Genomic DNA, 10478 nt, shown 5'->3' with positions numbered 1-10478 from the left:
TGGATGGAGGCACTGCCCAAGACAGAGTGATCTATTAAGATGTTGTTTCATGTTTTGCATATGTAAAAAAATTGTAACATTCCTTTAGCATGACTGTTGAAATTTTTATTTTTGAATTGAACCCATCACAAAGCTATTACAATGCAAACTAAAAAATACATAAATAGCACCTCACCTTTATGATAGCACCTCATAAAAGACATTTACACTCAGCCACCTGTCCTTTTGAGGGTCAAGGGGCATTGGAGCCAATTCAAGTAAACTATGGATGAGGGCAGGGTACACTGGACACACTATCACATAGCAAAAATAGAGAGACAGCCACATTCACACCTTTGAGCAAGTTAGGGTCACCAATTAATTTCATATTCATGTTTTGGGACTGTGGAAGATCTAGAAAAAAAACTCCCAGACGCACAGGCACACAGACTCAGACTCATGAATTTCTTGCATCAATACCAGACTTAGAACAATAAGAGTTGTTTCATCCTTGTTGTTCTGGTCTAATTACAGTTCTTCAGAGTTCTCACCTGAAACCTACTGACAAATAAAAATAGTTGGAAGAGGATTGGGCTTTACATATTTCTGCTGAATTTCCCAATCTTTTTTGCTTTGTATAAACACTGTTCTTGGTCTAAACTTTTACAGTTGGCCACAACATGAGTCAAACAAAAAATGTCACAAAATCCCAACGTCAACATTGGAAAAACAGAATACAATCAAATGCAACATGAACAATAAAAATGCAAATGTTAATAAATGAAGTAATGGCCAGGATGTTATCTTTTGGAAATTGATCTCTTCAATAGCTTAGTTTTTTTTTTTGACAAAAGATGATACAAGATCCTGAGACAATCACAAGCAGCAACAAAACATATTGCATATATGAGATGAAAGTGTAGGATCTGATGAGATGTCCTCAAACATCTAGTACTTCCATTGCTGTTGGCATGAAATGTTGTTCGTAGCCTGATGTAAACTGTTCTTCATCCGATGAGCAACAATCTTCATCGGAGTCGATCATTTTGCTGTACGCCTCTTTTCCATAACTGCAGCCCGGTCTGTCACGTCCCTCTTTGACAGAAATGCCCATTTCAGTGTTTGGACAGTCCATCTGGGAGCATCCATCAAACACCCCTGGTCCAGTTAACCCATCAAGTTGAAAATCCTGTGATTTTTTCCCCACAATTTCCAGCAAAGAGATCTTGGGATCTTGGACAGAAATGGGAATGCAAGCCAAAATGAAGGGCTCATTCATCTATAAGGAGATCAAAGAGAACAAAGTTTTTAATTTCATTAAGGGGAAAAAAAAAATTGAGTTGACTCCACCACTCAGCATGTGGCTCAAAATGTAACTAGTAGAACCAGTGAAACAGGAAAATCAGGCAATGCTAAGCACCCACAATTAGTCTAAACCCACTTACATTTGCAACGAGTCTCACGAAGAATGTGAAAGTACTGGATTTTAGTGTATCTCACCTGCTGTGACATCTTTACAAAAATGTTGCTGTTCCTGGGATCTGGCACTTTCTCAACGAAAACTCCAGGTAGCAGAGCAGACACGTGTTTTTGCCCGTGACAAGCACTGGAACAGACATAACAAAAATCAAACAGGCACTCCTTAAAATCCTAAAAGTCAATTTAGAAACTGTGTTATTTTAATCTAAATGTTTGGGTTTTTTTTAAATCAATGCACAAAACTATTGTCATGAGGTGATACATTGCGGGAATTGTTATTCATTGTTACTGAATATTCATCTAATGTAAATGACATAAATTCTTGCATGATAGTCAAAAGTATTTACTACGTAGATGTGGCACATCTACGGTTTGGACAAAGATGAGAAAATGGAGGCTCATGATTAGGAAAAAATAAATAAAAAATGAGACACCAAATTTAGACGTTAATCTCACCTGAGCACGACAACAACAATGCAAATTCCCATAATCATGGAAATGGTTCCTGCCAGGACTCCTATTAAAAGTGCTGAGAAAAAAGAAAGAAAGAAAGCAAAAAAAATAAAATAAAAATGACTCCATGTTTCTGAAAATGCTAACCATGAAACGTCTTATACATCTATTATACTGATTTAACGTCAATATTTACTTTGGGGGGGGGGGGGGGGGGGGGGAACAAATCAAAACACAACATGAAGCTGAGAGACTAAAATGTACCGTAGTCCTTGTGGTGCTTTGTCGTGACTCTTGTTGTGACATTTGGTCCCGGCCCAGCGGCATTCACTGCTCTGATCCAAACCTCATATTCCTGGCCCGGTTGAAGTCTCTGCATCGTAAAAGGCTTGTTTTCATGATGCAGGGAGGCACTCACATTGTGCACTGGAGGGGGCACACACACACACAAGTATTACAGACTTAAAATGACAGACACACGTACATGATGAATGTTAAATATTACGTAGGGTCAACAGAAAGCAGACAGTAAATTCTTCTTTATTGAAAAGGTATTGCTTTACTATATGCAATATCGATAGCCAGTGAGAAAACAGTGCTACTATAAAATAGCATATACTGTGCTACTTATATTTACTGTAAGTTGCTTGGTTCACTGGATCCTCAAACCTCCCAACAACTAACTTTGACTGTCATTTTATTTAGGAAAGTACCTCTTTTTGCACCAATTCCTACTTGGTAATACGAGACCAGCCCACCCTGGCTGGTGAGAGGAATAGGCCTCCAAACCAGAGACACTTCATTTTCCTCCACGGCGAACACGTTAAATGAGGGAACTGCGGGGGGAGCTGTTGGAGAGACAGAGAGGAAGACAAGGAGAAGGACGGACATTTGTTTTCCATTTAATGTGAAGGGGGCAGAGTCGGCCGAGCCCATTGTAAGAAAATACTTTGAATGTTTATCAGAATGGCAAAGAAATACCAACCTTTTTCATTGGAGAATCCGATGACTGAGGTGAGGTGGCGAACTTCTCTGCTCTGTGGTATTTGGTACAGGGACACTTGGTATGGTGTGTACTTTTTAAACCGTCCTGTAGGTGGAGACTTACACTGGAGTGAAGTGTTAAATGAACCTGCATCAACTAAGAGGTTCTAGTTCAAATCCAGTAATTATCACAAGAAAGCTTACTGGTTTTCGACCATTTAAGACCCTCAATAGCTTAAACAAAAGAAAAGTATTTAGCACTGTAACTTCACACTGAGAGGGTTTCGAGTTATTATTATTATTATTATTACTTGGTAACTTTGTGTTGACATGATCTCGTCCCAAGCAACTCGAGTCAAGTTAAGAAATAAACAGTCCTAGAAAAATAATGAGAAGCACCAAGGCTGCCAAGTTTGCTATCCAAATCAAACGTACCAGTAAATCCAGCTCTCTTGCTCTGGTTAACTTTGATCCAGTCAAAGCCGAAGCCGCCTGGGCGTCCTGCTTCTTTATATTGCACTACGTATTCCTTCGGGTTGTCGGACAGGTGAGCAGGGAGATCCCAGGACACGTTGAGCTTGTCTTCATTCATCATGACGTAAATGGTGTGATCCTTTTGTTGTGTACCTTAAGGATGAGACATATTGTTAGCAGTGCTGCACCACAGGCAATGCGAAAATACAAAAGTCCAGAGGACAGAAAAACTTGTGCGACGTCTGCGACATTTACTTAAAGGAGGTTCAACTCAATTAAAAGAGAGATAAAGGGGCTACAATCACAAAGTTAATTAGTTTACTTATTCAAACCTTAAAAAAAAATTGTCAAATTTAGGCCAAATAAATTATTTTCATCCCGAGATGATGTAACTCAGCATTTAAAAATACTTTATAGCATGACGGAAACAAACCAATAAGGCCCGAGACACAAATATTTACATACTTGTGTGACAGTGGGTGCAGCCGGTACCTTTTAATGGCAGAGCGAGATAGGATGGAAGTGTTGCTCCGAAGGCATTGTACGCCGATACACTGACAGACGACACATCGTTCAGAGGGGAAGACATGTGCCATTTCTTCCCCTCATACACAATCTGGCTGCTCGGGACACTCGTGGACTCGTTTATCAGCGCCGAAGTGCCATTATTGTACGTAATCCTGACTTCATAACCCAGAATGACTCCCAGCGCCTGGGAAGCGGTAAGATTCTGAAAGCGACGAAGAGGAGGAGAGCGTTGTGACGGGAGGGAGGGTCCACGCACTGAGAATAGGGGGTAGCTGTAAATATCACAAACTTACCTTCCATGTGAGATAACAGTCAGGGGTTGTGGGGAACGTTCCACAATCCCTCCATACGTCGACTTCTCCGACCGGGGCTGAATAACAGTGGGAGAAAAATAAGAACTGTTACACTTCACGGTCTTTCCTCGCCTTGATGAATGAATGGCACATTCAGAAAAAGCAATACCACGGGCAGACGTTTGTGGACGATGAGCGTTACATGTTATCGAGGAACCTGGATTTGCCCCCAAAGATTGTTACCTGAAAATATGAAAGTCTTTCCAGGCCTCCTATGTTGCACTGAAGGATGCCCCGTTGTTTAAAACGGTTGTGTTCGTGTAGCCGTCTCAAGTTTGTAACATTAACATTGTATTAAAGGAAAATTTATAATTTCTTGAATTTGATGAATGATTCTATCAGTGGGTGTCGGTATTAAAGTTGTGAGTGATCATCGGGAGTAGAATCACCAGTTTTCTGATATTTCAGGTGCACTGGCTTCACTTAATAGAACAAATATGGGAATTAGATGAGGTGTAATGAATTAAAGTTTCAAAAGTTGAATTTCTCAAAACCTTTCCATACAGATTTTTTTTTTTTTTTTTTTACTTTGTGTGTGAAATTGAAGGGGAGAACTTGTACTTCAATTCTGCACTTTCAGTTTTATTGTTGCGTTGGTTTTTTTAAACCCTGGACAGTGTGCTTTCACACGTCACCAATGAGTCATTTGAAGGGATTTCCCCTTGAAGCGAGTATCAACTCAGGACATAAAGAAGGACAAACAGCATATTCCTAAACTCACCCAGTTCTGCGCTTCTTATTTGATGGACACCACTCCAGTCACTCATCAATCCCGTGTTACAGGAGCAGCGGACTTGAAATTCATAGACCATGCCAGGAATTGGGTCCATTAATGTATAGCTGCGATGTAATCCATCCTCAAGCTGTGCAGAAGACACGCAAAAAAACAAACAAACTGAACATGAACTCAAGGGCCAATGCTCAAGTCGATTCGCTAAACAGGATGTTTCCTGCTCATTTACAGCTTTCGTCCAAGTTTTCATAGTTAATTCATTTCCCCCCCCCATTCATTTATTCACTACACCTTCTTTGGAATTGGTGGACAGAAATGAAAGGAAACAAACATCTTTAACACACCTCAAGCCAGGTTTTGTTTTCTTTAAATCGATGTCGGACTTCACAGGGTCCAATAGATAAACCCAGTTGGCTACAGACGTCGTTCCAGTGAACTTCTAATGGCTCATGGCTGCTCGATGAGAATGTTGGAGGAGGCGGCCTGACTGGAGGGAATAAAAATAAATAAATAAATAATAATAATAATTTAATCTGTAAATTGAAACCAAATTGCAAGTTACTCATACAAACATTTATTTTCCCAAATGGGCATGTGGGGAATCGATCAAAATTGGCAGACTTAATTTGGTTCGTGTTCATGAAGGAACCGACTCACTGATATCTTCTGCATTGAAGACAAGCTTGTCAGAGTTGGCAGAGCCATTCTGGTCAGTGGCCTGGACCCAGACAAGAAGTTTCTCATGTCTCGGGGCTTTTCGACGAGGAATTAAGCCAGACTGAATGCCACTTGTAAGATGCTCCTCTCTGGGACATAATATAAGAAAAGACACGATGAGATAAGACAAAATGAGACAAGTAAAAAACATTTAGAGAGGAAAACTGTGACAGTGACAAAGAGAAAAAAGAATATTCCTGTGTTTACTTGCTATTTGCAGAGTGCCAGTACAGGGTGTAGTTCGTGGGGATATTATTGTCTGGCACTTGATCCCAAGTACAGTGTATATTTACTGTGCAGTCGCTGTCACCACATGGTCTGAAGCACACTAGATTATAAGGAGGAAGGGGCCCTGGAGAAACACAGGGAGGACATTGTGAAATGTAACCTTCATAAAGCAAGAAGATGTTTGCAACAGAAGAACAATCGCTGTAAATAGCGGGACTCACGCATCAACCACGAGTACAGATTGGCACCAACAACTATTTCCATTTCAAAAATGTGACAGTCACTGATAAATTATAATCTTTTTTTGTCTCCAAAACCTGTATTTAAGAAAAAACAAACGATACAACTGCAAACTCTCATAGAGTCCAACAACCTCAAATCCTTGTTCTTAATCATCACAAATTTAACAAAAGATGAAAATTGTGTGATGTTCATAAAATGATTATCTTACGTCACCCATCATTCTCTCCTACATACAACAATATAAAAGTGCCCACAGTTAACTGAAACGTCATCTTGTCAAACAGCCACGTGATTAATACATTCAAGTTCCTTCTAATTTATTACCATCAATCGCACTAAACCAAGTCACTGACTGGCACATCTCGAGATTCTGCCAGCAAAAAAAAAAAACAGAAACTCAAAGAAAATGATCATAAACACACACCAGTTGTCGTAGTTGTGTTGCTTTTGTGGTACTCAACACAAACTTTCAAATAAAATCAATACAAGTATGACGATTCTGAGACAAGAAAGCAAAAATGAATTATGAAATAAGTCAAAAAAAGTTTGTAATCAATAGGGGGTAGACGGGTTTCACCAGCTATTTCGCTCCTACGTATATGAACCTCCGCAAACACCCTTTTCTATTCACTGCCAGGCTGCCGCATTCTTCCACTTCTTGTAAGGCTGCACACTTTTAGCAGCAATCATTTCACTACAGACCTACACACTCGCACACTCAAGTTTGAGGAAAGCACAGCGCCACCAACATTAACAGGAAATGAGTGCTTTTAGCCCAAATCACTAAGCTTTCTTTGTCACCACTTCCCTTTAAACACATACAATAAGTCAATTTTAAATAATTAGTCTCCAAATAGGAAAAAAAACACTTAGACATATGGAGATGCTTATATTCTGACAAAAAAATATAGCTCTCTATATCAAACATGTCACCCTTTCTTTAGGCAAAAATGTAAAACTCTTTTTCTGTTATTGTGAGTAATACTGGAGCAGGGAATCACTGTATTTTTAAACATTTTGGAAGTATTTTCAATTCTATTTTACTCTACCCTTCCATGAATCCAATGGAGTATCCTATATTCAGATTATACTTGAAAAACATCCCATTCTTTAAAAACTGTTGGAAATACAGTACTATCATGTGAAGAAGACTGCAGATCACATGTGCTAGTTAATAAAAAAAAAAGGGTTGTTTTCCTCTGCATTCAGTGAGTTAAACTGAAGGGGGGAAAACAGGATTATAGAGAAAGCACAACAAAATACATAAATAGGATTAGTGCACAGGATTTGATAAGGCCCACCTTCTACAGCAACACACGTGATGACCACCAAGATGGATTTGAGCCACCTTGTCGATGGTGTGGCCATTACGTCAGGATCCAGGCTTCTAGCGTCTGTTAAAAAAGAACAAAAAGAAAAAGAAAAATACACGTATACACTCGCGTACACAGGTGTAACAACAGCCTGGACACACAGACAGTCTCGCTCCTTATATATTATTATGTAAGGTTCCACTCACGAATATCGACTTGGTGATACACAGACTACAGTATAACAGCCACAGCGGTACCGGATACAGGCAGTCGCTGTGAAAACGACATCGTTTCGTCCCCCAAGAATCATTTTTTGTAGTGACACTACAAGTGTTGGTAGTTTACCTCCTTAAGAGACACGTCGGATTGCCCTTCGTTCATCCTACAACGATAGAATAACTCGTTCCTCTGTGTGTGAAGTTTAAAGTTTGGTCCGCTTTTCCGATAACTCACTGGCTCCGCCCAATTTCTGGAAAGACGTGCACGCGTTGCGCGCTCGCGTACACTCTGAGACAGTCGAGTTGGTTTCCGGCACTTTGATGTCTGTGCAAAACACGCTGTATGTTAATGTGTCTTCGAGGATTTTTTTTTTTTTTTTTTTTTTTTCCCCGTAAACCATAGTTTTCTTGTGACTCAAAGAGCCTGGGCACATTTACTTCAGAGACTTTGAGGTACTGTGGCTCGTTTGCCCCCCTATCTACTGAAACATGCATGTATGCACAATTATTATCAAATAATTGTGCATACAGGGTTTAGGGTGACATATGTCACCATGGATACAGCAATTGTATCTGCAATTGTAGAGATTATGTTTTAACTTCAAACGAATTTTCAGTCAGAGATTGTTATTTTCTAAATGAACAAAACAAATTATAACTTTGGGGGTTTCTGAAAAGGGAACAGGAAGAGGTCACATTCATCATTTATGTACTCTCAGTATTTAATGTTCACATCAGCAGGTTTAATCCCTTCAGCGTAACTTTGAATACTCTTAACAGAAGTTAAAATGAGTGTTGGTCAAGTTTATAGAATGCAGGGATCAGAAAGCCAAAATATTAATGTTTGAAATGGAAGAGGTGCAGCCCCACACACACGCACTAAGATCTTGCTGTACATAAGGAGAGACTTTTTATGCAGTTGTTGTCAAATTATTTTAATAAAGAATTGTATTCCCTTGAGTCTTCATAAGTTGCACCATTTACAATTCAACAACATCAACGAAATCAGCCACTTTTTTTTTCAGAGATGAAAATGCATTGTTTACAGAGACACCCACACATAGATTTATATATACTTAAAAAAGAAAGTGCAAAAAAAAAAAATTATCGTTCAAATTAAAACACAGTTTATAAAATTACTGAAGATTTCTGACAATGAAAACAACAAGTGTGTACGTGTATATTTGCACGTCAGTTTGTCGATTAATGAATAGATCATGTCAGCCAGTGAATGCAATTAGATTGCTTATCTTATCTTTGTTTCAACAAAGGGAGCTGATTTCACTCTTACTACAGCCCCACTTGCAGCAGGCATTGGACAGACCGACAACCACATCCCGGCCTTTACGATCAGCTTTGCGCAGGGCTTCCAGGATCTCTTCAGTCACAAAAGACCGGGCAGGCCTTCTGAACCGACTCTTATGGTTGTCTGTGGATGTGTAGCTCAGGTCTCTGTTTCTTTGGAGGAGACTCTCCAGCACAGCGTCGGGACTCAAGCCCTCTGAGGAGTCCTCCTGACGTGAGCTGAATGGATCCTCTGAGACATCTTCTAAAAGAAAATGAGCAAATCAAGTATTTGAACGTGATCACACTTTACCATTTTCACAACAAAATTAAAAAAAGAGTCCAATATCTATATTCAAGAGAATTTATTCTGATTACATAGCCCAATGTCTTATATTTGACAGTTCAGAAAAAAAACTAACCCATGCTTATAGTAATTTGGGAGCCAATCAAATCAATTGTAATAAACAAATATGACAAGTTTGTCCACCATATTTCATTTTCATGTATTTTCCTTCATTCAGTTTAGTTGACTGAGTGGCATAGTAATAATTTTGTTAGCATGGTAAAATGGTCTTGGACCTGCTACTTGACCAACTTTTCTTTTTTAAGGTTTGCGTGTTCTTTCTGTGAATGAGTGGGATTTCTTCTAGTAAATAGGCTAGTTTCTCCATCAAATAGGTTATGTAGTGTGTCCAGATTGCCGAGAGATGTAAATATGCCTTTGTGTGATTGTCTGTTACTTTGTATTCAATCTGCAATACTATTCCGTGCTGCTCGCGGTGTACACTTCCTTTTGCTCAGTGTTGGCTCAAATAGACTCAGGTCCATGTGAATTACATACTTTGTGCTACATTTTCATATACAACGAATGACCTCCAAAATCAATGTTGAAAAAAGCAGGTCACAAATATAACTATAAACACTGCAAGATTCCTGTGTATAACAATATTCTGTTTTGGTGGCGAATTGAGCTACACAATGTATTAATTAGTGACCAAAACTGACAACACTGAACATTATAACAGGATGCTGTTCAAAATGTAACTATATGAACACTCTTAAACTGACGAAAATTCAGTCCTACCTGTACTCATGAGAGACCGTTTCCATCGAGAACCTCCACAAGTGAAGATGACTGCCCGGATGAACTCGCGACCGCAGAGCTTCACCCCATATGATGGATCTTCTATGGGTTGAACTCCAGCCACAAACAGAAACACAGTCAACACGGCGGCTTTCCACATATTACCAAGAGCAAAGTAAGCTAAAATGGGAAAATGGGAAATGGTCAAAAGTTCGTAGGCTTGGCGAGTGTCTGACTCTCAGTTTGCCTGTTTCCATGAGCTATGACTTTTTAGGGTCGCCACAGATGGTTTATAAAGGGGAATAGAGCCCTGAATGAAGAGCGCGCTCAGTACGCAGGCAGTCCTTCTTCGGAAGATGAACAGATCTGAAAGAGCGATACAGTCAGAGACCTTTATGGAGACAA

The 10478-nt window shown here is 39.5% G+C and overlaps 2 protein-coding genes across 5 annotated transcripts; both read right to left on the bottom strand.

Moving 5' to 3' along the window:
- Positions 1-104: 104 nt before the first annotated feature.
- On the bottom strand, positions 105-7935 carry il12rb2l (interleukin 12 receptor, beta 2a, like). 4 transcript variants are annotated; one of them, XM_080511497.1, is made up of 15 exons: positions 7830-7935; positions 7473-7565; positions 5908-6052; positions 5641-5789; positions 5328-5470; positions 4972-5113; positions 4191-4267; positions 3862-4099; positions 3331-3522; positions 2897-3001; positions 2625-2759; positions 2176-2337; positions 1915-1987; positions 1480-1585; positions 105-1258 (listed from the first exon to the last, which is right to left on the bottom strand). In XM_080511497.1, exons 2-15 carry the CDS (start codon positions 7537-7539, stop codon positions 920-922), a joined length of 2073 nt encoding a protein of 690 aa, XP_080367623.1. In that variant the 5' UTR covers positions 7540-7565; positions 7830-7935; the 3' UTR covers positions 105-919. The 4 variants fall into 4 exon arrangements, with proteins under 4 accessions (XP_080367623.1, XP_080367622.1, XP_080367624.1 ...); XM_080511496.1 differs by having other exon boundaries at positions 7473-7921; XM_080511498.1 differs by having other exon boundaries at positions 1915-1975; positions 7473-7921.
- Positions 7936-8964: 1029 nt separating this feature from the next.
- On the bottom strand, positions 8965-10233 carry rln3a (relaxin 3a; the record flags this gene model as incomplete). Its single annotated transcript, XM_080511923.1, has 2 exons — positions 8965-9251; positions 10074-10233. 2 exons carry the CDS (start codon positions 10231-10233, stop codon positions 8965-8967), a joined length of 447 nt encoding a protein of 148 aa, XP_080368049.1.
- Positions 10234-10478: the final 245 nt, after the last annotated feature.

Source organism: Blennius ocellaris, assembly GCF_963422515.1.
Source record: "Blennius ocellaris genome assembly, chromosome: 16".
Taxonomy (NCBI): Eukaryota; Metazoa; Chordata; class Actinopteri; order Blenniiformes; family Blenniidae; genus Blennius; species Blennius ocellaris.
Note: the sequence above shows the minus strand (reverse complement) of the source record. Positions and strands in the feature narration are given on the sequence as shown.

Bases quoted from the DNA above. Each gene is read 5' to 3' on its own strand.
- il12rb2l (XM_080511497.1), bottom strand. From the start codon at position 7,539: ATGGCCACACCATCGACAAGGTGGCTCAAATCCATCTTGGTGGTCATC. The intron at 6,053-7,472 runs GTGGGCCTTATC...GTGTTTCTCCAG, and splicing joins CACGTGTGTTGCTGTAGAAG to GGCCCCTTCCTCCTTATAAT. The intron at 4,100-4,190 runs GTAAGTTTGTGA...CGTCGCTTTCAG, and splicing joins ACTGTTATCTCACATGGAAG to AATCTTACCGCTTCCCAGGC.